Source organism: Carassius gibelio, chromosome A1 (genome assembly GCF_023724105.1).
Source record: "Carassius gibelio isolate Cgi1373 ecotype wild population from Czech Republic chromosome A1, carGib1.2-hapl.c, whole genome shotgun sequence".
In the NCBI taxonomy this organism is placed as follows: domain Eukaryota; kingdom Metazoa; phylum Chordata; class Actinopteri; order Cypriniformes; family Cyprinidae; genus Carassius; species Carassius gibelio.
Genome location: NC_068371.1, coordinates 21,312,082 through 21,339,788, shown reverse-complemented (window position 1 = coordinate 21,339,788; position 27,707 = coordinate 21,312,082). Strand labels below are relative to the sequence as shown.

General features: G+C 38.0%; 1 protein-coding gene across 4 annotated transcripts in view; it reads right to left on the bottom strand.

The window, feature by feature from the left end:
- Nucleotides 1-2,223: 2,223 nt before the first annotated feature.
- LOC128015549 (transmembrane 9 superfamily member 2) overlaps nucleotides 2,224-27,707 on the bottom strand; it is an 88,306-nt gene continuing 62,822 nt past the window's right edge. For 2 of the 4 annotated variants that reach the window (XM_052599451.1, XM_052599469.1), the window contains exons 2-17: nucleotides 22,282-22,349; nucleotides 18,717-18,810; nucleotides 17,920-18,047; nucleotides 17,704-17,833; nucleotides 17,494-17,618; nucleotides 17,214-17,325; nucleotides 15,202-15,281; nucleotides 14,067-14,175; nucleotides 13,370-13,502; nucleotides 12,657-12,776; nucleotides 7,735-7,792; nucleotides 7,454-7,613; nucleotides 7,166-7,317; nucleotides 4,310-4,421; nucleotides 4,037-4,208; nucleotides 2,224-3,707 (exon numbers count right to left, since the gene is read on the bottom strand). In XM_052599451.1, the coding sequence (XP_052455411.1) occupies nucleotides 3,562-3,707; nucleotides 4,037-4,208; nucleotides 4,310-4,421; nucleotides 7,166-7,317; nucleotides 7,454-7,613; nucleotides 7,735-7,792; nucleotides 12,657-12,776; nucleotides 13,370-13,502; nucleotides 14,067-14,175; nucleotides 15,202-15,281; nucleotides 17,214-17,325; nucleotides 17,494-17,618; nucleotides 17,704-17,833; nucleotides 17,920-18,047; nucleotides 18,717-18,810; nucleotides 22,282-22,349 (1,899 nt within the window). In that variant the 3' untranslated portion in view covers nucleotides 2,224-3,561. Of the gene's footprint in view, nucleotides 3,708-4,036; nucleotides 4,209-4,309; nucleotides 4,422-7,165; nucleotides 7,318-7,453; nucleotides 7,614-7,734; nucleotides 7,793-12,656; nucleotides 12,777-13,369; nucleotides 13,503-14,066; nucleotides 14,176-15,201; nucleotides 15,282-17,213; nucleotides 17,326-17,493; nucleotides 17,619-17,703; nucleotides 17,834-17,919; nucleotides 18,048-18,716; nucleotides 18,811-20,888; nucleotides 22,203-22,281; nucleotides 22,350-27,707 lie in introns of those variants that run through there. The other 2 variants (XM_052599459.1, XR_008183948.1) reach the window with 2 other exon arrangements.

The window sequence follows — 27,707 nt, the reverse complement described above, 5'->3', positions numbered from 1 at the left end:
GTTAGTGATGCTATGTTAGTGCATGTGTTTCGTTTTTTTTTTTTTTTTTTTGCAGGAAACAGGGATGTTCTTTTAGTACATATTGCAGGTTACAGAACCAGTGGGTTCTATAGAAAAAAAAATGATGTAGGAACTAGATTTTGTTAAAAAAAAAATATACTGATAAATATGCTAGTACCTACATAATTTTTTTCTATACATCGACTCAACTGGGTCTCTAATCTGCAATATGCTCTTTAAAATTACATACAAGATCAGATAAGTATTCCATGGTTCTATCTTTAACAATGAACAATCATAATGATAAAAAAGGGTAGGGGAGGGTTAAAAATACTACTTTCTCTTAAATCAAGGCAAAATGGAACATGAGAGGAGAAGGAGAGTTACTTGCTAGGGATGATGTTAGGAAGTGATATTCAGATTGCTACATTTTAAATGATTACAGTAATTAAAACAGCTAAACTTCAACATTTTAGCTGTAAAATGTCACATGCAGTAGCTAATATTAAGAAATATTTTGTGCTTTTACTTTAAAAAATGTAAAAAAATGCTTACAAACTTTGAAGATTTTGAATACAGAAGTGGCATTTGTAATGGTGTATTTTTATTTAGATGTGGTATTATTATTTGTGCAGTAAGATTAATTACTGCATAAATTAACTAAGATTATTAAGTAATACGTTTAAGACAGCATGGAATAGATTGTATAATATGCTATTACAACAGCATATTATATAATCTATTCCATGCTATCTTGGAATAAAACCAATTTTTTTTTATCCCCATAAAAAACCCATTTATCACCCATTCCAGCTCAACATCTAGTCAACATCAGTGCTATTGCTTTCATTTGGATGGTATAGTATCATGAGCCACAATTAAAGTCTTGTGACACTCATGCCTGGCATTACTGTTATTGTTGTCATCGAGTTTACGCATGCAAGACAAAATCAAAACTGAGTGGCTATCCAAGATTTTAGTTTATGGACACATTTAACCTGTTAAAGGTACCAGATGCAAAAATTGAGGTAAAAATATCCATAACATGACCTACACGCATCAAAAGAATGAGAAGAAATAAGGGCGATGATGTCATTAAAAAAATGTCTAGTTATAGTTCTGCAGAGATATCAACCTTAATTAGCATTAGCATTACTAGCCCCGGCCCGACAGGTGTCATAATACCAGTTTTGGCCATGGGAGGTGGTATGCGGGCAACACAACCACCAGCCAACCTGCAATACACGAATAACTCGCAGGGCGTACCTGAACCTGATGTCAATCGTGTGGAAAGTACAGCCCACTACTTTCAGTTCAGGGAAGAGAGCAGAAGGATAGCTGAAGCCCTTGGCAAGAGACCACCACCCGCTACAGGGAATCAACCGCGCTCGGAATCACAAATCAAATCCGATAAGAAAAGGAGCCGAACCAGAGTAAACATCGGCACTGCTTTTAATCGCTGGAGACAACTGATGGACCTGAAAGAAATGAGGTTCGACTCCGGACTTGCAACATTTCTTTTGGATTGGTAAATTAGATGCTGTTAGTATTTCGCTAGAAGTTTGTTTTATATGTTTGTGTATTTGTTTTCGGGAAGTTATAACATAGAAATGTATCGAAGGCTGTTCGATAAAAGTGCTAATGTTAGCGATAGCTAACATTAGCCAACTGGATTTTTTTTGCCAAACATTACAGATGGCACCTTTAACCTGAACCCCCATTATGGGACTCACAGATGACTCACAGATGAAAGTGCTCTACCTAACTTATAATTGTAATAGTTTCCTACTTCAGTGTGTTACAAACATAATTGTGGTGTCTTTAGAAAGAAGACCCTTTGGGCTTTACTTTTTATCAACCAGATTTGTTAATGCTCAAAAATATTAAAAGCTATAGACACTGAAGTGCCTTGAATTTTTTTTACCACTCTTAAATATTTTTTTCTTTGATATAAAAATACATGAAATGAGTCCTGGAGCAATCTAGAAAAGTAATGGGTTGAAATACACATGTCTCATGAGTTTCTATTTCAAATCTGAATAAAACTATGAAAAATGAGACTCCTGCTAATATTTTTATGAGACTTTGTCTACACCCCCCACCCCCCAAATAGAAGAAAATATATTTCCCAATAGTATTGAAGGCTTCTACAAACTATTTAGTCAGTAAACATACCACTGCATAGTTTTTTTTCAATTATAAAAAACTTGACAGAAACTTAGACATCATATAAGTGATTTATTTGAGCACTAGAAAAATACAATAAGAATAATTTGAGTAAGAAAAATAATAAGAAAAATAAAAAAAGATTTAACTTTGTTTGCCAATTACAGAACATCCTGAGTTTGCTAGAGATGCATATTTTACAATGATTTACGATGCAAATAAGTGCTGATGGCCACTCATACAGATGGTAATAACACAAATGTGCCAAAAGTAAATAATCCACTCTCTCTATTGATATAGACACATTCACTTTGATAGCCGTGTTCATACAGTAATAGCGAGCTGATTTGGGCTGATTTGCAATCAAACAAATGGTAATCATGCAGATACAATCACATTCAACATAAAACACACTCTTACATATATAAAAACTGTTTAAAAATAAAAGAAACAAGGGAAAATGCGATAGCTATAAGCTCCGCCTCCATCAGCTGACAGGTGCGTCAGAGCGCGTAACATGCTCTCAGGAGAGAGCGCCAAATTCAAGTAAACTATCTTCCGCCTATTTTTCGTTCATTCTTTTTTCCAATCGATCGCCTCATTCTGTTTGTGACACTGTACGCTGCAAAACCATGCCGTGTTTTTACTACCAAGACGCAGTTTCCGACCATGAGTTATTCCATAACGGACGCAAACAATTCTGTCGCTGAAGAAATTAAATGTAAACAAAGGAATTATGATCCATGTTACAATGTTATTGCTTCGTTGGACTAAACGTGCTCCATGAGATGTCGTTCAGTGGACCCTTACCTTTCTAACTAAACCGGGATTTACAGCTGTGGATGTGTTTATGACTCGTTATTACGACGGATCTGGTATGTACAGCGTTTCTAGTGTTCATGTTTGTATGTGTACTGCTTACCACAAATGTAGCAAATACAGTCTTTATAAGCTTTCCATTGAAAAACAGCGATCTGTGGTCGATGCTTGAGGCTTAGATCTTTATAATGATACATAGTTTGTCAAGATTAAATTTGTCCCGTTTCATTTAATCTATTCATAATCACTGACACGTGCGAGTGGAGAGGCTTTGAGGACGAGGGCGTTCTGGTGCAGGCTAACAGGTTAAATGCTGTGCATATATACAAAGAAAATCATTTCGCTGCAGTGCACCTGTGTATGTATGGGGAACTTCACATTTTCACAAACCTGTTCTAAAAAAAAGAAAAGAAAAAAAGGCTTTTGTTTTTTCTGTGATAACGAGGCACAAAATGTGTTGAGGCATGAACGGAAACAAGAAAAAAAAAAAAAAAGACCTAACAATTAAAAAGACTTTGGAATTTGTTGATTCAGAGTTGTTGATGTAAAGCAGAGTCGCTGTGGTAACTCATAAAGTTAACCAGCGCTCAGGTCCCTCTCTGGGATCTCACATTTGGCGGAGAAGAGTTCAGTCTCACGTAAGATTGCTTTCATTTCATCCACTTTGACCACGCTGTAGATCTTGGTGACAAACCAAAAGCAGGCAAAGAATCCAATTGTACCTAGAGGCAAAAATACACTATAGATTACTAAAATATTACAATTTTACAGACCATTATGTCCGTCAGTTTATTGAATAAATGAATATAATAAAACTCAAAGCACTGTTTGTGCTGAAGTGGCTACAGATATTTTTTCAAGCCCAGTTTGGCCTGTAACAGCAAATAAGCATCTTGTTCATCTACTCTCTTACTCTAACTTGTCTCTTGATTAAAGAAAAAAAATTAAAACATTTTCATGAATTGGCGGCGATGAACAATACAAAGCTGTTTGTTTTGAAAATGCCTTGTGTGTGAGCTGTCTGTCACTTTAACTCTACACACACACAAACCTGTGAAGAGGAAGAAGATGAGTGCCATGATCATGGTGTAGCCGAAGTAAAGAATGGTGCTGGCGAGCCCACTGATCTGCAGTTTAGAGAAGAAGTAATGGATGGCATAGACCAGGAAATAAACAGCTGTGAATCCGCTGGTGAGGAAGGAGCGCCACTGCCAGTGATAGTCCTGAGACAGCATATACACAAAACTAATGAAGGAAAAAAAAAAAAGACTCGATTGTCCAAAATATGCATATCGTCACATGTGTATGCTGTGTGAACTCTTACCTCAGCACACAGGTGGAAGTAGCACAGCAGGATGGTGGCCTCAGAACAGGTGATGACCAGGATGATAAAGACCAGGAAGAGGAAGCCGAACATATAGTACATCTGATGAGACCTGCAATATCGACAGTTTACACAATATTTCAATAAAACTGGAAGTGTTTTAAAGGAGATTGGATTTTATTTAGACTTTAAGACATTTTTAAAGACCTGCACAAATAAAATTAAATGTAGCTTAATAAAAATGTTTGATTAACATATTTTTGAATAATAAATGACTTTTGCATTTTTGAACGGTCACTTGAAAGTGAAAGTAATGTAATTTGCCAAGTATGGTTACTCAGAATTGGTGCTCTGCATTTAACCCATCCAAGTGCACACACACATCAGTGAGAAGTGAACACACACCCAGAGCAGTGGGCAGCTATAGATCAACTGGGGGTTCAGTTCCTTGCTCAAGGGGCACTTCAGCCATGTGTGTTGAGGGAGGAAGAGAGCGCTGTTCATTCACTTCCTCTCACCTACAACTCCTGCCAGCACTGAGACTCAAACCGGCGACCTTCTGGTAACTAGTTCGACTCTCTAACCATTAGGCCACAGTTGCACACTTGCTTTGTTCCTGAATGAATCAGCTTTGTAAACCAATCGACTAAATGAATGATTCAGTGACTTGCCACCACCTTTTTAAATAATTTAATATTTCTATGTTCAGAACTTGTTGTTAAACATTCATCACATAAAATTGTTATTATGAATTTGAACGCTTTCATGCCACCTCTGAGCCTCATCAAACAGTCTGTAAATATAACTAAATGCCACTTTTGTGAAGTACAAAGATAATTGTTTTATATATTGATTTAATATGATTAGTCACTTATGCTTCCTGATTGTGTCTTATTACTGAATGTATTGTTTAAAAAGTTTAGCGGTTTAGAGGAAACGTGAAATAAGTTTAATATTACATATTATAAAGGTTTTTATAAAAAACTTTTGGTTAAAAGTTACCTCAACTTGGAGTCCACCCAGTGAATTTCCACCACTGACACTATCCATAGTTTAACCAAGGTATTTTTAGTAAATCTATGGTTATACAAATGGTTGTCAATATGATTAAAAAAAACATTGTTATTTACACTTTTGTAAGTGAAAACTACCAATTATTAATTTATAATATATTTATATTAAAATAGAATATATTTAATTGTTTATATTTTGTATGTTTATAATGCATTATCTTCTTGTTGATCCACCAGTTCACATTTACAACTCAACAGTAAAAACATGGGTTGATTCTCACATTGGTCGGATCACAAATAGCAGCTCTACTCAGCGGTTAATTCCATCAGGTGCGTGATTTCACATAGAGCAGCTGTTACTACACAGAGTCATTGTTAATAGAGAAGATGCGCAAATCCAGTTCATTTTCAGCGTTTATTGGCGCATATTCTCAGTTAACAACAGCTCTGTGTAGTAACAGCTGCTCTATGTGAAATCACGCACCTGATGGAATTAACCGCTGATTAGAGAACCGGCTTTACTGACGAGATGTGCATTAACGATCGGCCGATCGTGATCGGAGCACCCCTAATCATAACTAAATATTTACATATTATTATGTCCATATTATTTAAATTGAATGAACAGTAACTCTTATTCAAAATTGGCAACGGGCAATTTTGAACAAAACTAAACTAACAGTTATCAAACTAAATTAATTATTAAATATAAACTAAAAATTATCAAAACAGTAAATTATCAAACAGTAAATTAGAGAAATAAAAAAAATCTAACTATATTTACATATTATTTACAAACTAATTATCACAGTTGTCACACATCACAATAGAGTGTCCCTTACAAGTTGGAATGAGCAAACGATGCCTGTTTTCAAATCATCTGGTAAGCAGTAAGCAACAGTAAAAACATGGGTTGATTCTCACATTGGTCGGATCACAAATAGCAGCTCTACCATCAGGAGGCGCTTTTGAAGCAGCAGAAATAAAGCAGAACAGCAGAACACAAAGCAGCACAGACTTTGAAACGACCAGCACTCATACTGATTTAATAAATTAATCGCCTTTTGAATTTTAATCATCACTTTCAAGCATATTCCAATTCTTGTCCCCAAATTTAAGACCTCTTGAAATCATAATTAAGGCTTGAGACTTTTTATGGGCTTTGATACAACTAAATTGAAGACTTTTTCAGGACTCACGGAATCAGTGTTTTGTAAACACTGGAACTGACCTATCGGTAAGCCCCGCCCCCTTAATTACTGTTGGTCACTCGGACAAAGAAACGGAGTTCCTCACTGTCTCACAATGACAGTTTCATTTATGTGTTTTTGACTTTCACTACATGGAACAGTTCACTGTTCTGGTTTGTTTGTTAGAATAGACTCAGTAACTTTAATGCTAACATAAGTTTTAGCCAGAGACACATTGCCGAAGCAGAAGATGATATTAACGTTCTGCTTGAGCAGATGAAAAGTGCAACTTAAAAGGAGTAAGACAACCAGAAAATGAACATTTTCATCTTCATTGTGATTAGGGTTGAATGCTTAGGGACATTTTGCTCCGTTTTGGATGGATTTAGGAAATGTAATAAAATAAATTACATTGCCAGGATAGCTGGAATTAGTGTTACAAGTACCACAGGCACATCGTTTTTCCATTTTCGTAGCATAAACTCCATTAAACCAATGAAAGCTTCAGATCTTCCAGTGTTTCTCTACTGATGTCAGAGTTCCGCTTCCCATGCAACTGATACTCAAATTCTATTGGCTCATCTGAATTTGAGGGGAGGGGCTTACTGATAGGTCAATGGGAATCATGGCAACCGTTAATCATCAGCACTAACCAAATGCTGTTGAGGATGAAGAACAGCTGGATGTAGATGCAGCCGAATGGCAGGATTCCACCCATGACAATGCCAGGAAGAGGTTTGGTGTAGAAGGACTGCTCTGGAATCTGTCTGGGGATCTGATTGGTCCGCACAGGATGTTCAATGCCCTGAAATAGAACCAAATTTACAAACATATTAAATTATAAGAAAGAGAAACAGGTATAATTGGATCATTTGACACCAAACACAATTAAGTTTTAAAAAAGGCTCTTGGGAAACAATTTGATAGTAAAGAAAGCTTACGGTCTTCTTAAAACCAAAGTATGCTCCAATAAAGGTGAGGGGCACTGAGACACAGAACCACAGAGCCAGGATGGCCACCAGAGTACCAAAGGGCATGGCAGCTGATGAACCCTCGCCCCACAAAATCAGATTCATTTCGAAAAAATCTGCAAACACCACCCTGAAAACAACAAGTCATATTTAAGCTACACATCAACGATCAATCACAAGACTTGGGCAAGGGCAAAATGGCGAAATGAAATTTCAATTCAAAGAAATGATGTATTCCTCCATTTACCAACCCTGGACAAAGAAATGCTGTCAGCAGAACATTGGTCTTCCACTTCTCCCCATCGAAGGCTGGAATGAGAGAGAGACCAGTTCACCTCACATTTCAACAAGGATCACAAAACGAATATTAAATCACAAAGAGAAACTGCAGTCAAAGTAATACAGTTGTAATACATCATTACATCAGCCTCTACAGACAGATATTTTCTTGTTCCTTAACCCTCTGGGGTTCTTCATTTATGAGTCACACTCAGGAACTTCAGGTCAAAAATGGCCCGGAGGTAGGGATTCAGGTATACTTTTTTTCAGTAAAATCAATCAAATGTATTTTTGTTCAATAATATTTTTTCTTTCTTTTTTGGTGTTTTGAGAGAATTTAATGATAAGGAATTTCTATGCAATAATTATGATCATTTTTTTCCCATTGAATATAATAGAAAATACAGTCAGGTCCATAAATATTGGGACATGGACACAATTCTAATCTTTTTGGCTCTATACACAACCACAATGGATTTGAAATGAACGAACAAGATGTGCTTTAACTGCAGACTTGCAGCTTTAATTTGAGGGTATTTACATCCAAATCAGGTGAACGGTGTAGGAATTACAACAGTTTGTATATGTACATCCCACTTTTTAAGGGACCAAAAGTAATGGTACAGATTAACAATCATAAATCAAACTTTCACTTTTTAATACTTGGTTGCAAATCCTTTGCAGTCAATTACAGCCTGAAGTCTGGAACGCATAGACATCACCAGACGCTGGGTTTAATCCCTGGTGATGCTCTGCCAGGCCTCTACTACAACGGTCTTCAGTTCCTGCTTGTTCCTGGGGCATTTTCCCTTCAGTTTTGTCTTCAGCAAGTGAAATGCATGCTCAATCGGATTCAGGTAAGGTGATTGACTTGGCCACTATTTACCACTATAGAGAATTTACAGCTCTCTGTAGAAAGGCTTGTGAATTCTAGTGATTTTTGCACATATTTGCCTATTTATTTCAGGTTGTGGATCTTAATATATAATCACAGATTCTCAAAGACTATTTTTGTCAAATTTTTGTTTTGGTTTGGTTGGTTTAAATGGTAATTTTAAGTGCCAGTTTTACTTTATAATACAGTCAAACCTGAACATTGCACTAGAAAGAGAACAAATGGAAAGCATTTTGTTACCCATTGTTTTAATTCTAACTTAATAAAAAAAAATATTTCAATCATAAAATTTTTATTAACCTTTTATTATAAACATTCCATTAAAATTATTTTTTGCAATTCAATGAACAGTAACTCTTCAAAATTGCCAACAGCAATTATGAACAAAAAACAAAAATAACAGCAAACGTATAATAATTTTCAAACAGTACATGTAAATGGAAAATAGAAAAATTGAAAGGGTTTTAAATATCATCATAACTAGGGGTGCTCCGATCACGATCGGCCGATCGTTATGCACATCTCGTCAGTAAAGCCGGTTATCTACTCAGCGGTTAATTCCATCAGGTGCGTGATTTCACATAGAGCAGCTGTTACTACACAGAGTCATTGTTAATAGAGAAGATGCGCAAATCCACTTCATTTTCAGCGTTTATTGGCGCATCTTCTCAGTTAACAACGGCTCTGTGTAGTAACAGCTGCTCAATGTGAAATCACGCACCTGATGGAATTAACCGCTGATTAGAGAACCGGCTTTACTGACGAGATGTGCATTAACGATCGGCCGATCGTGATCGGAGCACCCCTAATCATAACTAAATATTTACATATTATTATGTCCATATTATTTAAATTGAATGAACAGTAACTCTTATTCAAAATTGGCAACGGGCAATTTTGAACAAAACTAAACTAACAGTTATCAAACTAAATTAATTATTAAATATAAACTAAAAATTATCAAAACAGTAAATTATCAAACAGTAAATTAGAGAAATAAAAAAAATCTAACTATTTTTACATATTATTTACAAACTAATTATCACAGTTGTCACACATCACAATAGAGTGTCCCTTACAAGTTGGAATGAGCAAACGATGCCTGTTTTCAAATCATCTGGTAAGCAGTAAGCACTTTCTGCATCATCTTCTTTTGGTGGGGGAGGGACCAGCTCGGGAGGGACCAGACGTGGAGGAAACTGCTTCCTCATCACATTGCTGCACCGTCCTCAGAAGTTGCAGAGAGGCTGAATCCTCAGTGAAGTTTGGGTCAGCTCTCTGTAAAATCTTCCTCTTCAGAGACTTGTCATCTGGCTCTGTTCCCTCTTCATCACTGCTATGTAGTAAATAAGCCAGGGTCTCCTGAGCAGTATATCTCTTAGCCATTGTGGAGAATGAACTGTGGGCTGGGTTCAAAGTGGCAATATTTATACCCCAAGTTTTTGTTTTCATAAACAAATGCTGTGATTGGTTTTTTGTTTTCATAAACAAGTGCTGCAATACGCCTGAAGGTTACTAGGGAAGAATTCCATCCTTTGACCTTACTCTCTGTCTGTGTGTGCATGTGTATTTGTGTGTATAAGTGTGTGTGTGTGTGTGTAAATTTTCTTGTCCGTTTTGCACTCTTGATGTATTAAAGACTCACCCCTTCACTGTTGTGTGATTTTTTCTGCATCGTGGCTGATTTGTAGATTGTACACACAAAAAAACTTAGTATTTTCATATTTTTTGCCAATTTCCCATTCATTTCCTATGGCGGGTAATTTTTGACCCGAAGACCCTGAGTGTGACTATTTTTTTACGACCGCTTAGACTTTTCAAATCCTGTCTCCAATTTTTTTGGGTGTTCATATACCAAGTAACAATTAATTCACCAAGTTTCAGACCATTCCGATGAAGCTACGATTTTTAACATTAAAAAAAAAAAGAACCCCAGAGGGTTAAAGCAGTTGCCAGAATTAAATTCATTTACATTTTTTTTGTTTTGAAAATTATTATATTTCATTACTTTCGTTATCTAGATGCAAACATTTAAAAAACAAACTAAAAATGAACAAATCTCTTGAAAGAATCAATTTCCATCACTATTTTTCAGTGGCTCCTAAAACTAAGGAAACTCATTTTCACATTTAACATACTGTTTTATATACTATTTTATTACATTTTGAGAGAATTTAGGATTTGGGGTGCAACATATGTCCTTTCTTATGACTTATGAGTCTATGAGACGGTTGCACTATTGTGAGCCAAGCATTGAGAAACACAGAAGTCAGAAGTTACTACAATCCTGTGCATTAAGTTTGGTGGTTGACGGACAAAAAAAAAAAAAAGAATTAGGTAAAACTTTACAATAAAATTAATTAAAGGTGGGGTGAAATGCTCGTTTTCACTCAATATCCTGTTAATCTTGAGTAGTACTGCATCCTTCATAAATCCAAAAAGTATTTAGTTTTATTATATTCATAAGAGAAAGATAGTCTGTACCGATTTTTGCCGGAAAAACACGACCGACTGGAGGCGTGACGTGTGGGCGGAGCTAAAGAATCACGAGCGCGAATAGGCTTTTGCGTTGAGAGCATGTGGAAGCTGTGACATTACTGTGAGGGAAAACCCATCATCCAAAACAAACCATGGCTTACAGTCAGATTCAACCGTTTATTTATGATCCAGAATCAGATCCCGAGGCTGAAACTGAACGAAAGCAGCATCAGCAACGACTCGCTCCGAGCGGGGCTCGAACCCGGGTCTCTGGCATGGGAGGGGACGCACTAACAAGGAGGCAGAGATATTTGAAGCAGTTTTACTCACCGCCTGCGATTCCAACACAGTGACCCTTTTTCCTTGGGACTGCATCATCCTTAAGAAATAAACGATGTGTAAATCTGTCGTCAAACTGGGCCTTGTTTGTAAAACAAGCATCTTCGAAATGCAGGGAACAAACAAAAACACTTGCACAACTCCGTTGATGCTCTGTAAAAATAAACTCCATCCACTGGTCCCTTAATGCTGATTTTTTAAAATCTGTGCAGGGTTGTCTTGCCCTGGCAACCAAAAACACACTTCTTTTGTGACTTTTCGCGACGCTCTCGCTCTGATCAGTGAAGTCTGTTGTGCTCTCAGTGCTGTGCTATACGTGAGCGCGTGCTCTTCCGGCAGAAGTGCCTCAGGACTCATATAAGGAAATTCCGCTCCATCTAACGTCACACAGAGCCATACTCGAAAAAAACTTTCCGAAACTTGTGACAAACCGGAAGGAGTATTTTGGGAACAAAAATACTCCTTCAAACGTACAACTTAATTTTTGAAACTTTGTCCATGTTTAGCATGGGAATCCAACTCTTTAACAGTGTAAAAAACTCAGTATGCATGAAATAGCATTTAATTAACAGTTACCTGTATTAGTTAACATGAAAAAAACTCCTACCTACAGCATTTATTAATGTTAATTTCAACAGTTACCATTACATTATTAAAATCAAAAGTTGTATTTGTTAACATTAGTTATTGCACTGTGAACTAACATGAACAAAAAAATGAATAACTGAATCTTTAACATTAACAAAGATGAAAAAATACTGTAACAAATGTGGTTCATTGTTAATTCAATGTTCACAAATGACACCTTATTGTAAAGTGTTACCAGAAATGGCTGTTGTAACGATTGAATGTAAATTCCTGTGTGTCCATGATTCAGTTTCTAATAGGAGAGGAAAAACTGAGAGAAGATCAAAGGGGGCAACTAAATGTGTCATATGAATGATGTTAAAACAGCTCAGCAGATGGATCTACATCTGATATCATAGTAAGCAGAAGAGTAAGCTCTCATTGTATTCTGCACAAGCTGTACAACACAAGTAAAGCTAGAAAGCAGCAGGGGTGGGTCGGCCTGCCTGTTCATGTAAATGGCTCCTCTGACACTAATTCAATCTAACGAACAGCAGACAGCCCTAATGGAGGGAGGATCAGAGATCAAAGGTCAATCCTTTGCTGCGGACTTACATTTGTAGTAGCGGGCAGCCACATAACCAGCTGGAGTACCCAGGAGCACCCACAACACCACTGCACACGTCATCAGAGCCCCACGATTGGCAGGTGACAGGAAGCCCAAACAGGCAAAAACTACGGGGGAAAACATGTCAAGTTCAGGGTTGCAAGAATTCAAAATTTTGACGTAATGTCAATCAAACATTCAACAAAATTCTTTATATCGTAATTTAGATGATGCAGCAAATGTAACAGACCTCCAAACGAACTTTTAAAACTGTCCAGGTTCATACATTGTATCAGCCATCACAAAGTAAAAACATTTCTATGTAGTAACTTATCTGACTATATTGGTCAAATTGCATTTTATAAAAATGTCTTGATTTGTTTTTTTTCATTCTTAGTGTTCCTTTCTTGACAATTTAATGATCACAAGACATTGTAAGGTTTTTAACACTGCTATTTTTAAATAGTTGTATATGTTTACATTCATGTCTAATTTATACTACAGATTAAATGTATGAGGTTGATAAGATTTTTTTTATGTGATTGAAAGGTCTCTTCTATTTACCAAGAATCCATTTGATCAAATATACACTAAAAAAAATATATATCTATTGTGAAATACTATTACAATTTAAAAGAATACAATTTTCTATGTGAATTTCTGTGTGTAAGGAATTCAAAGCTGAATTTTCAGCACTCATTACACCAGTCTATACACTTACAGAGAGTAACAAAGGTCATGATGAAGATCTGAGTCCCAGAGCCCAGGAACACAGACAGCAGCATGCCTTTCCTGGGAGGCCTGAAGACATCTCCGTGAACAAGCTTCCAGCCAAATTCCTCCTGGGCATCCTCCTGGAAAAGATGGAGGAAAAGCCAGGCTTCAACAATAGCAGGAGCTAACAGAACCCCGTTCAGGCGTGGGTTTGGGTCTACAGCCCAATTACAGCTAACAGAGATCAAAGGAAGGACGCCGGCTGCTGCTCAGACCAGTGATATACACTGTGCCACTCTCAGTCTGTCCTTAATGAGTCTGATCTGTCAGGACGAGGAGGGGCCATGGTGAAACAGAAAAGAGAGAGCATGTAAAAGCAACAGATGCATCACGCCTGACCCTGTTTGACCCCAAAACCTAGATTGGGGGGGGGGGGCAAATATAGGATATAGAAAGAGATATCTCTGAATGCTAAAGTGTGTGTGTGTGTGTGCGCACTTGTCTCTCCACATCATTAGCAGTGTTTCCACTATCGAGCTAAGACCGGCGTGCTAGTGCGTGCCAGGGCCAGTCGCGTTTCCACTGTCACTTCCGGGGCTTGATCGTGCCTAAAACTATGTCTTACCAGTTTTTAAAGGCCTTAATATGAAGCTTGTCACATGTTTAGAACAAACTGGATTATGCACTTTCTGAGCTGAACTCACCACAGAGTCCATCTGGTTGTATCGGCCGATGTCTTTATGGAGTGTTCGGAGAATGATCATAGCAACCATCCCCGAGAGGAAGAGTACGATGACCAAAGAGTTCATGATACTGGAGGCAGAAAACAGAACGTGTTAGCATGAACAACTGGAAAATGACTAATAATAATTGTTAATTACACTTCTACTTTCAAATGGTCAAATATAAAGGTTTTATTTTGGCAGGAAACCACTGGGAGGTCTTTAAGCTTCTCTTTAGTTGACAACAGATTTTTAAATGCTTCTCATTATTTCTCTAATTTGGGAAGATGTTTGTCATGTTGCGTTTTCAAATGCAGATTCCAAGACACTGAACACACCAGACCATGAGCATCATGCAATTCTTTTACTTTTGCATTTGCCACTGGTTAAAGGGTTAGTTCGCCCAAAAATGAAAATTATGTCATTAATAACTCACCCTTATGCTGAGGAGCTGAATGAATCGTTCGCGAACCGGATATCCAGACTGCTTTGATTTGAACTCTCTCTCACACAGACACGGAAGAGAAGACAATGCTGAATAAAGTCGTCGTTTTTGCTATTTTTGGACCAAAATGTATTTTCGATGCTTCAAACAATTCCAACGGACCCTCTGATGTCACATCGACTACTTTGATGATGTTTTTCTTACCTTTCTGGACATGGACAGTATACCGTACACACAGCTTCAATGGAGGGACTGAGAGCTCTCAGACTAAATCTAAAATATCTTAAACTGTGTTCCGAAGATAAAAGGAGGTCTTACATGTTTGGAACAGCATAAGGGTGAGTTATTAATGACATAATTACATTTTTGGGCGAACTAACCCTTTAAGTGCTTCTGGACCCTGGCTGAGGGTATTCTGCAGACAGCCACTAGATAGAACCGCTAGCTCATAAAGTGTTAGAAGCTATGGTAAACAGATTATATATTCACATGGGTCATAATTCTGTCACACTGGTGAGTAGTTTGCTCTGAAGCCCACACCAATGTGAGCTTTGCAAAGGATGCATCTATAGTACACACCAAGGAGGAGTTTATATGAATGCATGTCCACTTTGAGTGTGTCTTTTAGAACAGGGCAATAGGATGCGTGTAGTGTGTGATATGTGCCTTCACCTGAACCACTGAATGTTGGTGTGTGGCATAGACTCAAGAATATAATCCCATCTAGAGGCCCAGCGAATCTGTTTGTCCTCCTGCAAACACCAAACCAGCAGTTATACATAAAAACCAAGAACTCTGCAGAAATATTGATATAATAAATCACTTTACACTAGGGAGCTACAATCTCTTACAGGCTAAAGGCCCCTTTGGTTGATAGTGAGATAAATATAAACCCAAATTAACATATTTAGATAGTTATGAAGTATAGATTGCAAAGCGTTTGAAAAGCTAATTTTAAATGTAATGACAATTAAATTTTTCATGCATCTAGCATGGGATGAACAATGACGCTTTCGCTTTGGATGAAGTTCATGTAATATGGTATTTTCCACAAAAGTAAATTACATTTATTAGACAATAATGGGCAGATACCCTGCAGGAAACCACAGCTTTACAGAAAACCTGGCATGATGCCAGTATGAACAACACTTCTCACTTTGAAATTAAGAGGAATAGTGATGTAAAGAATAAAAAAGGTTATATCCATATAAACTACTATAAATAATGGAAGACACTTTGAATCAGTTCAGAGTAATATAAATTCACCCCAAAATGTGCATTCTGTCATTTACTCGCCCCCAACTTCCAATTTGTCTTTCGTTGATCTTCACACAAATTAAGGCCTTTTAAACATTTTCAGGATAAATAACCATTGGGCAAATATTGCAGACATTACGCTTAGTAATCTGAGAGAAGAAGAAATTGTTATCACAAAAAAATTATTCCTTGTGGAGTTCTATCTGAATTGACTGAAGCTGACTAATGACACTCCTGTCTTAATCTGAACTTTGAACTGAGTTTCCATAACTGATTCTGCTATTTACATGTTAGTCACTGTGAAGCTGTATTGACACAATCTGTATTGCATAAGGTGCTAAAAAATTAAAGGGGAAGTGACTTTACACTTAATATTTTCTTAACATTTTTGTGCATACATTGAAACCTAACTGTGCGTTCACACTGCCGGCGTCGAGAGCGTCAAAAATGGCTCTTGCAACTCTGCTCACGACGCTGCAGAAAGATTTGTGAGCGCTCAGACGCTCTGACGTAGATCGAATGCTTATTTTGTGTTTAAAGCAGCCGCAATGCAAACAACCTTGTTGATCATAGATTATTGCAAACGCGAAACAGCAATAATCAACCTGTCCTCTGTTGAGCTTGGGAACTAATGGTCGGAGCTGCGTTCTCTGGAATCCTCTCAAGCGTCGGACTTCTACGCGTCATAGCTCATTACCATAAAGTTGCCTTGATTACAACTCTCTTCGACGCTTTCAACGGCCAAGTCGTGTCGCGCCGCTCCTCGCCACTGCTCGACTCCGGCTTACATTGAAAATGAATGACTTCCGGCCACTTTGACGCTCTCGGCGCCGTCGGTGTGAATGCACAGTAAGAAATTAACATTTTCAAGCTTTAAAATGTTATAAAGACATCTTTAAAAAATCCATATTAATTGAATAGTTAATCCAAATCTTTGCAACGACATCTTTTTCTAAAATGAACAGATTTAATTTAGCCTTTTATTCAACACATAACACGCATACAGTACACAGAGCACATTAAATATGTTAAATGGAGGCCCAAACTTGATGCATGAGAACAAAAATGCTTACGTGCTCTATAATGATGCGCTATTCGCTGTTTATTTGTAAACATTAAAACAAAAAAACTAAATTAAAATCTAAAGTGATAGGCTCTGTTAAATGCTTGATTTTCATGGATTACATTTACAGTGTAGTTTTCGAAGCTTGAAAATGTTGACTGTCTATACATAAAAGATAATAGATAAAAAAAAAAAAAAAATCACAGAAATTGAGATTAATACAAATATCTTCATTTCTGTTCCAAAGATGAATAAAAATCTAATGGGTTTCAAACGACAATTGGGTGAGTAAATGAGTACAGAATTTTCATTTTAAGATGAACCAATCCTTTAAGGCTGATATGTAAGTATCTTAATCACTAACCACAAACTTGACGGAGTAAGTGTAGGGAATCTTGACTTCTCCTTTAAACTTTTTGTTCAGACTCATGGGAGGTCCGTTGCAGTCTGGTTTCTCCAGGTTGGTGCATTTATAGCTTTAAAAATAAACAAGAAACATAATCCATATTTACATTTTAAACCCAATATATGCTCAATTTGACAAATAAATATTTAAATATACTGTTGTTTTTTTTAAATTCAATCTTAATCAGCTAAATGGCACCCTTTTTATCGATTAGAATTGATTAAAGACCCTCAAATACCTTTTGGGCTCTAATTTAGCTGCAACCAGTCTGGCACCAGCCGCCTCGTTCTCCACCACGTGGTAGAAAATGGTGATGTCCACATGGTTGAAGATGTAGAAGGTGTCTTTGTCATTGAAGTCGGCCTGCATGAAAATGACCACTGCTTGAACAAGTTGCATTAAACCGAACCCTCGTATGACCTTGAAAAGGCTGGTAAGCGTCACTCACGCTGACTACGCAGGCATCTTTGGGCCGTCCCGTATCAGTGACATAGCAACCAATGGGGAACCCTGGATTACAGAACTTCTGATTGTCCTCCACATCGTAACACCAGGTCACCGGCATATTATCGACGATCCTGAGAGAGTCAAGTGAGTGATGAGATGCTATGCTTGATTGTAGTGCTGTGTTACAGCCAAGAGAGAGACTGAGAGACTGCCTCACCAGTGGTGTTGGTAATTGAGGAGCATTCCCTTCTTGAGAAAGTCCAGCTTGGCTTTTTCCTCAGCTTTTTCTGTGTTGTAAGATTTAAGACAGACACTCTGGCACTCCAAATCCTTCTTGAAGGAAAACTAGAAGAAAAACATTCATTATTAAGTTGTTTTAGCACCATTTGCCTTTAATACAGCTCCAGACCTTCATAAAAAACATTTATACAACTTTTGAATGTACAGATGAATGTTGTCTATCCGAACATCTGCCAGTTATTTCAGAGCTGTTTGATGAGGCAATTTGTATCTCACTCTTTTCTTCAAAACTGCCCAGAGTAGAGGATAATATTCAAGTGATTTGCGTGGCCTGGGCAGAGGTTCGTCTTGGTGCTTCAACTGTCCAGGTTTTATGATCATGACACCATTCTTTTTTTGACATTTTAGCATTGGTGTCTGTGATTAAAGTTTCATTATCATGTATGTTAGCTTTATAAATTCTCTGTAGTTGGATTTTGTGGAAACAGGGTGTCTGTAGTAAATACTGAGGTTTGTTTGGTTGATGGTCCCTATCATTCACTTTCGCTGACTACTCTTCTTCACTGATGACTTTGTCTACAAAGTCATAATCATAAAGACGTTTGTTCTTAAAACACCAAAGAAGTATTTATGCTGCTCCTAAAGCTTCCATGATCCCCCCCCCCCTCCATTAACCCCTATAGTAATGGGTGTTCACATTATTTTGTCCAACCTCTGTGTTGCATCAAGATACACATTATGTCAGTTCATGCATTCCCAAGGGATTGAATATACCTTATACGGGGACAGCTCAATTCTTTCTCCAAACAGCACCTGACCCAAGTTCTCAGATGGACGCTTCTCGGACTCAACAGCACAAAAATCAAACCTGAAAGAATACAAATAATCAAGTATTAATCAGACATAATCAAAAAGCTCAGCAAAAAGGTAATAATTTATCAGGTGACATGACAGATTTTTAAACTGTGTGTGTGTGGCCATTTAAAGAGTGCAAAGGTTTTCAAATACATTTTATTGTTACTTTAATTTAACCCAAACATTAAACTTAAAAAAAACAAACATGCATGGACCACAGAGGCGTTTTTGTATCACTGAAAAAACAACAACAACATAAGACAGGTGCAGTTTGCAGCAATGATGCTTGAGTAGCATCTTAAAAACTTGTATGTGAGAACATCCTTACATATGCCTAGAAATCTTTGTTTTGATGCCTCAGAGGAATTCAGAACTTCAAGTTCAATCAAAATTTGAATTACTTCTTCTGTGGAACATAAATGAATATATTTTGAGAAATATTGCAACAGGATTCCTTTTTGCATACAGTGGAAGTCAATGGTAATAAAACCATATGTTTACCCACATTTTGTGTTCTGCTAAATAAAGAAATGCATACAGGTTTGGAACAACATAAGGTTGAGTAAACTGGATGAACTATCCCTTTAATTGTAATATACACGGTGAGCAGAAAACCTCTGATAATTGGCTGGAAGTCACCAATTAAAGCAAGCTACCTACTAGTGCCTAGCAAAGTTTCCTTGAGCAAAAAATGTTTACATTCGCTGTTTTGGATGTATTTTATTAAAAGAAAGCTGCCATATGGGTACTTGTGTTAATTCAGACAGAACACCCTCAGGACCTTGAGCACAGTAAGTGTAAGGCAGATTAATAATGCAAAGCATACAGTATGTCATATAATTGAATGTCTTATGAGTGTGTAAATATTGTGACAAAAATTTATTTGATCACAATTTAAACCCAGATGATTGTAACCACTCTAAGTTCATCTGTCTTGGGAAAGCTAGCGTCTCTGACATAGTGATAACACTCGGTGCCTTCTCTAGTGCAGCTCAACCAGGCATTACACTGGCATTTCAGCTGCGTTTCAGAAACAATCTACGTCTACACTACATAACCAAAAACGCATGTCACGTGACCATTCAAGCACACTGAGCATGCGCGTAACAGTGTAAACAAGAAGAAGTCGGTTGCTAGTCACTGGCAGGTTCAACAGTGAGCATGATGAGCAGGAAAAGCAAGGACGTCTTTGTGTGGAGAGATGATGAGGTGGAATTGTTACTCAAAGAAATGAATGATTACAAGGCACCCGAAAATGTCGATTGGGAGTCATGCCAAAACAAATACAGCCACATACTCGAAAGAGACATGATACAGTTACACGGTCATCAAGGATACGCAGAGATCATGTGGGCAACCATTCAATTGTTTTTAAAGGAACACTCCAACTTTTTTGGGACTTTAGCTTATTCACAGTACCCCCCAGAGTTAGATAAGTCCATACATACCTTTTTCATTTCTGTGCGTTCTGCAAGTGTTATTTGACGCACCCACCGCTAGCCTAGCTTAGCACAAAGACTGGATGTAAATGGATACTGGTAGCATAGTAATCCCAATAAGTGACAAAATAATGCAAACATTTTCCTATTTACATGTTGTGATCTGTATAGTCACAGCGTGTACAAATAACAAGGCTATATGAGACAGAGATCATTTTTAATCGTATAAATACTGGGAACTATATTCTCACTAGTTGTAGGAGCACAGCTAATGTTACTTGGGCGGAGTGGCTACTTGGACGGAGTGATTAGCACACGAGACGCGCCGTGGTGAGGAGCAGAGAGTTCGCTCAGAGTTGGAGAAATAGAGTCAGCAATTACTAGATAGTAAATTTAAAATACAGCCATCCCATCGATAATAAAGACAGGACAAATTGGATCACCTGTTGCTGCAGTAAGTGTTCCGTTATGACTAACATTAGCCATACTGTAACAGTGCCATGCTAATGTAATATAACCTTAGTAGTGACACTATTACGTGAATAAGGGCTCCGTGTATCCCCTTTATTGTTATTATTGTGACACACTGTATGCAATGGCTATACTACAATTTAATTGAACTATGAATGATCATTATAACAAAATCACTTACTTGGTGGACAGCTGACCATTAAGTTCACTCGGCATGGGGCGTTTCTTCCAGTTGATCTTGTCACAATGGGAAAAAAACAACAAATGCCGCAGGTGTATTAGGGCAGAGAAATCTTCCGTGGCAGTGACGCAAATATTTAGATTGTCATCAAGCCTTGACATTGATGGCAATACCCAGCCCCATTCATTACAACAAAGGCACTCGGTTTCTGTCGGCATAGGTTGGCATGTTCCACATTTACACAGCACCAGTCCGTGTTACTCCTGATTCTCCCTTCGTCTAACAGCTTCCAAAGTTTGTAACTCCTCGTCTGTGTATTCTGGCTCAAAAATATATGGTTCCGGATCTTGGTTTGATACACAGTAAAATTCCTCTGAGTCTGACAATTCCTCAAAGTCAGCCATGATCACGAGTCACGTCTAGCTAGTTAGTCACATTTGTTTTGTTTACGGAACTATCAACAGGGCGTCTCGTGTGCTGCGCTAATCACTCCGCCCAAGTAACATTAGCTGTGCTCCTACGCCTAGTGAGAATATAGTTCCCAGTATTTGTACGATTAAAAATGGTCTCTGTCTCATATAGCCTTGTACACGCTGTGACTATACAGATCACAACATGTAAATAGGAAAATGTTTGCATTATTTTGTCGCTTATTGGGATTACTATGCTACCAGTATCCATTTACATACAGTCCAATCCAGAAATGAAAAAGGTAAGTATGGACTTATCTAACTCTGGGGGGTACTGTGAATAAGCTAAAGTCCCAAAAATTCGGAGTGTTCCTTTAAAAGTCTCCATTTTGGTCTGTTTACACTGAAACGCAACCCCAGAGTTTTCAAACTAAAACAGGGTCAGCATTGTTTTCAAAAGTCTCCATTTTCGAACGTGGAAAACGCCGGAGTAGTGTAAACGATAATCATAGCGAAAGTTTTGTGTTTTAAAATGAAAATGCACTAGTGTAAACAGGCCCTAAATAAAGTTGAAAAAGCATAATGGCACCTCTTCCTAAATCTCTACAATCATTTTTTGAGTAAACCCCCTGAGAAGAACTTAAACCCCCTGAGAAGTACTTAAACAAAGTCAGTAAGTTTAAGTCCACTGCAAAAACATTAACTAGTATTTTTGGGAAAAAGAAAATGTTCAGGTCAAAGTGACCCGAACACAACCAGAGGGTTAAATATATGTTTATACTAGATGAAAAGCTCACAATTAAAACATTGCTTTGGGTAATAAATTAAGAAAAATAAGTTTAATCTAAGTACTCAAATTACCAAAACTGCAATAAAATAAAATGTTTTTAAATAAATTATTAAAACTAAGATATAAAACTAGATGGAAACAGATTCAAACGATTAAATGGGCTACCATTACACATAGTATAATTCATACTCACGCGGTGTATTCATAGGGCAAAACAGACTCCACAGAATCCAGCCTGTTCACAAACAGCTCGATGGTTGACTGACAAAAAGAGAAGCATCAAAGGTTACAGCAATGTTTAAATATTTCCATTTAAACTTTTCTGACATGCAATTACTCATTTGAGGGCATCTTTTCACAACACATCTTTATAAATTATTAGAATAAAGGGCTTTTAGAAAAACAACAACATGTGAACCACAGTCCCCAACAAAAATGTCATAGCTACTACAATTATTGTTATTATTATAAAAACATAAGGTATATCTGACAACCCACTTGTTAATGGAGTATATTAATGACCGACCCCCACATGAGGATATGGACATAAAGACCTGTTTGTTTACATGTGTCACGTAGAGAGACACACAGATCATATTAAACAACACGTTTACATTACACAATTCAAAAAAGCATTATAAAAAAAAAACTTCATGACAGAATTTTAACGAGCCATTTATTTAATCAAGCTCTAAATACAGCTTGTTCTGGATCCATGGTAGAGGTCTTCACGGATCCAAAAATTCTTGCCCGAACCCGACAGAGACCCGTAATGTACTACACCGAACCGACCCGGACCCGTCTATTATTTCAAAAGCTGGACCCGGACCCGTGTAGATCCGAGAAATGCCTACCCGGACCCGACCCGGACCCGTATATTACTTGAAATCTGGACCCGAACCCGCCGGGAAGACACAGACCCGACTGGACCCGACGTTGACAATTTCCACCTTAAATTGCTATTACAAGTCAATAAACCTGTTGCGAAGAACACAGCTTTTTGTCTTACCTAATTTAAAGAGCCGTGGTCTCTCTTCCTTGTACCTGACTGCCTGTGATGCATTACAATCCTCCGTCAAGAAAGTTATTCATGTTATTCCTCTCGTTATTCCAAGTCCAAGCTGAATCCACTCATTATTTCAGCTTCAAAAGTCCACTTGATGTCACGGTGACGGATGACAAATGCTACTGTGCACATGTACATTCTGACTCGAGTTAATTCGCATAATAACTTACACTGTTTGCCTTTTGAACTATAATAACGATCGCTCGTGCAATGCCATGGCCGCTGACATTATTTATTTACTATCATCTGATCTCTGTCTGTGCTCTCTGCTCAGCATCGAGTCTGAATCTGAACCACTAAAACTTTAAGATTAAACGGTTCATTTATAATATTATAAAAATGGGAGAAAATGTAAAACGGGTTTGGCGGTCGAAGTGTCCCTCACTGCTTGCCATAGAAACATGACTGCACATGCGTGCTAGCTTCATCAACCTAAAATGCCTTAACGCAATTTGAGCGTAATAGAAAACATTCATGTGACAGTTCACCTCAGATTGTGTTGCTGATTTGAAATATATTAAACATGAGTGTGTCGAGTCTGCAAGCATTACCGTGTGTGCACTTGTATTAACTCTTGAGTCTGCAAGCGAGAGAGAGAGATCACTTTTTTTGGCTCACTCTTTTCTTTTCCTAATTTTACAAGTTGCAAGTTACAAAAAACACAAGCAGTCTTTGATAACGGCCGGATGTTCTCCGAGTCCGATGACTCCGATCAGCGATCGCACGGGTATTACACACAATGTTAAACAGACCCGGGACCCGAGGTAATAGATTCGGACCCGACCCGGACCCGGCTGATGATTTAAAATATAGACCTGAACCCGTACGGGTCCCGGGTCGGGTCCGGGGTCGACGGGTCTCGGGTGCACTGTGAAGACCTCTAATCCATGGTAAGAAGTGACGTCACGGTGCGAAGTGACATTCCAACCATTTGCATATGACCGCCTCCAGCACAAGACAACTACGCTCATTTCGGATCGTTGTCGCGCCGCGCGCCTCACAAGTGTTCAGTCGATGGACAGCGAGTGGGTCTGTGTACAGGAAATTTACAATGCCACGCAGATGTGCTGTGGACAAACAACATCTTTGAATACGCTGCCGAAAATCCTGACGTCACGGAAAAAGGGATGCAGTTTATTTTTTGCGGACGTCCCAGTCACGGCAGTGCTAATTTAAGTGTTTGTTCTATACATTTTAACGATGACCCAGGTGTCGTAGCAAAGGTATTATTTATTTAATCCTAACCTGTGTCATCATAATTATAAGAAGCTTAAAAGCTTTATTGCCAAAAATTACTGCAATTAAAATTGATAGAATAAAACTTTACATTGTATTTTCTAACGTTATAGAAACACAAACAGATCAGTTCTCACCTATTTATGTAGAATTGTCATTCAATTTCCAAGTTTTACTGCCCGAGACCCTTTGCACTGCAACAGACGATGAACTGTTTTTGCAAGCAAACAGGCTGGTGGAGATTTACAGAGATGGCATTACTACTGATTTCCCAATGCAATTGTTATCATTCCGTTCATGCTTGAAAGACAGTATTTCACAATTGAAAACAGTGCAACAGCTGACAAAGATGTTGATCGTCGAGAACAGCTGCATCACTGCGAGTTTCGGGGAGGTTTGCACTGCTTTCATGGTTTTTCAGACCATCCCAGTGACAGTGGCCTCTGCAGAGTAGGGATGCACCGAAATTTCGGCCACCGAAAATGTTCGGCCGAAAATGGCCTTTTTGGTTTTCGGCCGATAGACTTTTATCACCGAAACAACACGGCCGAAATGTTGTGATGATGCAAACAGAAACCGAGACCTGCACGTGCACCTGAATAGCGCAGACCACGAGCTCCACGCAACATTCACTTAACACCAGTGAGAACATTCTCTCTCTTCGTATTCCTTTATTCGCAGCACTAAAACATCTCCTAACAAAGAGATTAAGACGGACCACGAAGTAAAAACAAAGAAAAGTACAGTCTTATAGAGTCTGTTAGCACACGTCTCACTGAGATCTTGTCGGATCCTCTGCACTTCATCCCTAATGTGCTTGATCCGCGTTATAAAGACCATTACTTGGATGCGGAAATAAGGCAGCGCGCACGAGAAATGATCCAGGCCGCGCTGGATGCGGAGAACCCGTGTGGAGGCGGAGAAGCGCCAAGCGCAGGAGACAGATCCTCAAATAATACTAATACGTTGGCTATTTTGTTCTTAGGCTACTATATATATACACATACATACACACACACACACACAAACATATATAGATACATAATATCAGTTTGTAGCCATATTTATGCTATATTTATGCTAGATTTCTGCTTTAATTTGATAAAAATGTTTATTTATGCCCTGGCCCTATTTAAATACACTCTCTCAAATATTTCTCAAATGTCAGGCAGATGACAAGCTCAACTGCTCAACAGCTAGATGGTTATCTGTCTGAAGTCCCCATCCCCAGAAGTGATAACAGTCTTGCCAACTGGAGAAGTAATTCACTTTCCAGTCCGACATAGAAATATTTCAAATGCACTTCACCTAAATGCACTTTGTTTTTATGAGAACTGTTCATTTTAAAACCTTTCTGCAGGCCAGTAGGCCTGTACATTATTATTAAATATACACATGAGTGGGATACATTTTAAGTTTGAATTTTATTTTATACTGTGCATTGTTGCAATGTGCTTAATAAATATTTGCATCATTTGTAATTATGTATTTTTATGTTTTTAAGTTATGTAATTGTAATTATCTTTGAAACTTTAATATTAATTTATGCAATTGCAATGTCTTAATTTTAGTAAAGTTAGTACACGGTCATAGCAATAAATGCAATGATACTAATAATTGGCATAATTTCTTTCGGTGTTTCGGTTCTCGGCCTTGGTTTCTCTTTTTCGGTTTCGGCCAAGAATTTTCATCTCGGTGCATCCCTACTGCAGAGCGTTCTTTTTCAAAACTAAAACTGATAAAAAGCTATCTCAGGAGCTCAATGGGACAGAGTCGTCTCTCTGGGCTTGCCATACTGTCAATTGAGAATGCACGTGCACGCAATCTGGACCTTAAGGATATTATCGACAACTTCGCACAGAGGAAAGCCCGGAAAATGCAGCTATAATGTAAGTGAGCATCTTTTTTATGTATTTGGACCTATGCCTATGTGTATATATAGCAGTGACAGTAACAGTAACAGTGTGTTATTATGGTGCACCGACAACAGCAGTTTTTTTTTTTTTTTTTTTGGTGCGCTTAGCGTCATCACGTGTTGTAGTAGGGGGGCCCGCCTTTATAATCCTGCTTAAAGGCCCGGTGTTGGCTCGTTACGCCACTGGTGGGCAGCCTGTAACTGTAAGAATGTGTTTTGCCAATTAACCAATGGAACTAAAGCCGCGTTTCCACCGAAATTACCCGGAACATTTGTACCAGGAACTTTTTTTCCCAGGAACTTTTTTCCCCCCAGACCTGTTGCTTTCTGTGTTTCCACCGCGGTGTAAAGTACCGGGTAGATTAGGCAAATAGACTGGTGACGTAGGTCTGCGCGCGTTTCTCAATACAAAGTACCGCTGATTAAAAAAAAAAAAAGTACGCTGATTTTGGACGTGCATCCTCGGTAGTTGGTTCAGACTTTGTGCATTCCTCTGGGGAGTGTGATGTCCGCGACGACGCAAGTCCGGTAAATCTATAAACAGCAGCGTACTTGATAACTTCAGTCTGCTCGTCCTGGCTACTGCAATTTTCCTTACTGTATATTTACAATAAAACGAAATATGATATCAAATACCACTGCCTCCTTTCGTTTTCATTTAAGCATAATAACAACTGCAGAAATGTACTTAGTTCAGGGAAATGTGTATACAGCCATTACAAAGAAACGAAATATTATATAAATTCGCCTTTTTTATTTTCATTTTAACATATAGATAAATTGAATACAGACCAAAGAAAACCTGTTAGATTTACCCCGCAGCTGAATTATATGTTATGTTTAACCACTAAAGACACATCAGAGCCAGCGGCACATATCAGAAGGTCTATCCCAGGAGAGGCTGCTTCTCGGCGGATACATGAGGACTGAGCTCCCGCTGATCGAGTGGAGCTCACCGTCTCAGAGATCGGCGAAACACATTTTTAAATAGGCGCTGTCTTCATAAATAAACCACAGATTTGAGTTTTAAACAACTACATTCTCGCCTGAAATACTTTTAAAATTACATTTCATGACACAATAACAGTAATATTTGAAAATGATCCAAATAAATGGTGTTTGAACTCAACCAATGCTGCGTGAACTCAGATTGCTTTGGCTACTGCAATTTCCCCTCAGTATATTTACAATAACACAAAATAGGATATAAAATACCACTGCCTCCTTTCATTTTCATTTAAACATAATAACAGCTGCAGAAATGTACTTAGTTCAGGGAAATGTGTATGCAGCCATTACAATGAAACGAAATATTATATAAATTCGCCTTTTTTATTTTCATTTTAACATATAGATAAATTGAATACAGACCAAAGAAAACCTGTTAGATTTACCCCGCAGC